Below are 1032 nucleotides of genomic sequence, written 5' to 3'. Positions count from 1 at the left end.
GCGGCATCTAAATGCAATTACAAAATCATTTTAGTGGGTATTCGATCATTCGCTGATGTTTGCAATTCGCAGGTGGGCACAATAGTGGGTGATCGAACTATGTGTGTGCCACAGAAAAACTGTTCTGACTTAAAAAGGCAAACAGATACACCATTTGGCTTGACCAAGAAGCCATATAGTATTTCAGTAGTCACAGGGGTTAAAAATTTAGAAGCCGGTGCTCAGGGTGTCCGTCTCCGTGGGGGTCTTACGAGGACTCGGTAGGCTCTTCAGATACTCCAGGTGCCGGCGAGCCTCGGCCTGGTTCTGCCTGACGTAGTAAACCACGTACACGATGACCATGAAGAACCACACGAACATGGTGACCAGCATGGCCACGTCGGTGGTCTTGCGCTGCAAACTGCAGAAGTTCACCCCCGAGTCCAGGAGTCGGACCAGAGGCTGACCGGCGTGCTCGCCCAACACGCCCGGGTCCTCCCAACGGCTGGCCTCGCCCAGCCCTCGCACTGAGCTCTCGCAGACGATTCCGTTGACCGTCTCGGCTTCCAGGTTGAGCGCCTCCATGAGTTCTTGGAGCGTACAGTCGCAGTGCCAGGGGTTGTGGTACAGGCGCGTCTTGGCCCGCGTGCCCCCGAACTCGTCCCGGCTGGCCTGCCTCAGCTGATTGTGCGACAGGTCCAGAAGGCGCAACTCAGGACCCAGCCGGCGCAGGGCCCCCGAAGACAGCGAGTCGATGCGGTTGTGCGCCAGGTAGAGGTCCCGCAGATGGGCCAGCTCCACGAAAGCGCTCTCGGGGAGGCTCCGGATATTGTTGCGCTCCAAGTGCAGCGACACCGTGTCCGGCGGGATCCCCACGGGGATCTCTTGGAGGCCGGCGTCCGAGCACAGCACGGTGGCCGTGTCCCAGGCGCAGTGGCAGCCGTCGGGACACTGCGACCGGGCAGAGCTCCAGAGGGAGCAGAAGAACAAGACGCAACACAACCACGGCACCACATCTCTTCCTGAGAGAGAGAGAGAGAGAGAGAGAGAGAG

At 59.3% G+C, this 1032-nt stretch overlaps 1 protein-coding gene across 1 annotated transcript; it reads right to left on the bottom strand.

Annotated features, from left to right (window-relative positions):
* Positions 1-9: 9 nt before the first annotated feature.
* Positions 10-991, bottom strand: LOC109509349 (leucine-rich repeat-containing protein 3-like; the record flags this gene model as incomplete). Its single annotated transcript, XM_019859211.1, is given in 2 exon segments — positions 10-942; positions 944-991. Coding segments are annotated over 2 exon segments (783 nt in total), but the record flags the coding sequence as incomplete, so codon positions are not given.
* Between the last annotated feature and the right edge of the window lie 41 nt (positions 992-1032).

Source organism: Hippocampus comes, unplaced genomic scaffold (assembly GCF_001891065.2).
Source record: "Hippocampus comes isolate QL1 unplaced genomic scaffold, H_comes_QL1_v1.1 C16861734, whole genome shotgun sequence".
In the NCBI taxonomy this organism is placed as follows: domain Eukaryota; kingdom Metazoa; phylum Chordata; class Actinopteri; order Syngnathiformes; family Syngnathidae; genus Hippocampus; species Hippocampus comes.
Note: the sequence above shows the minus strand (reverse complement) of the source record. Positions and strands in the feature narration are given on the sequence as shown.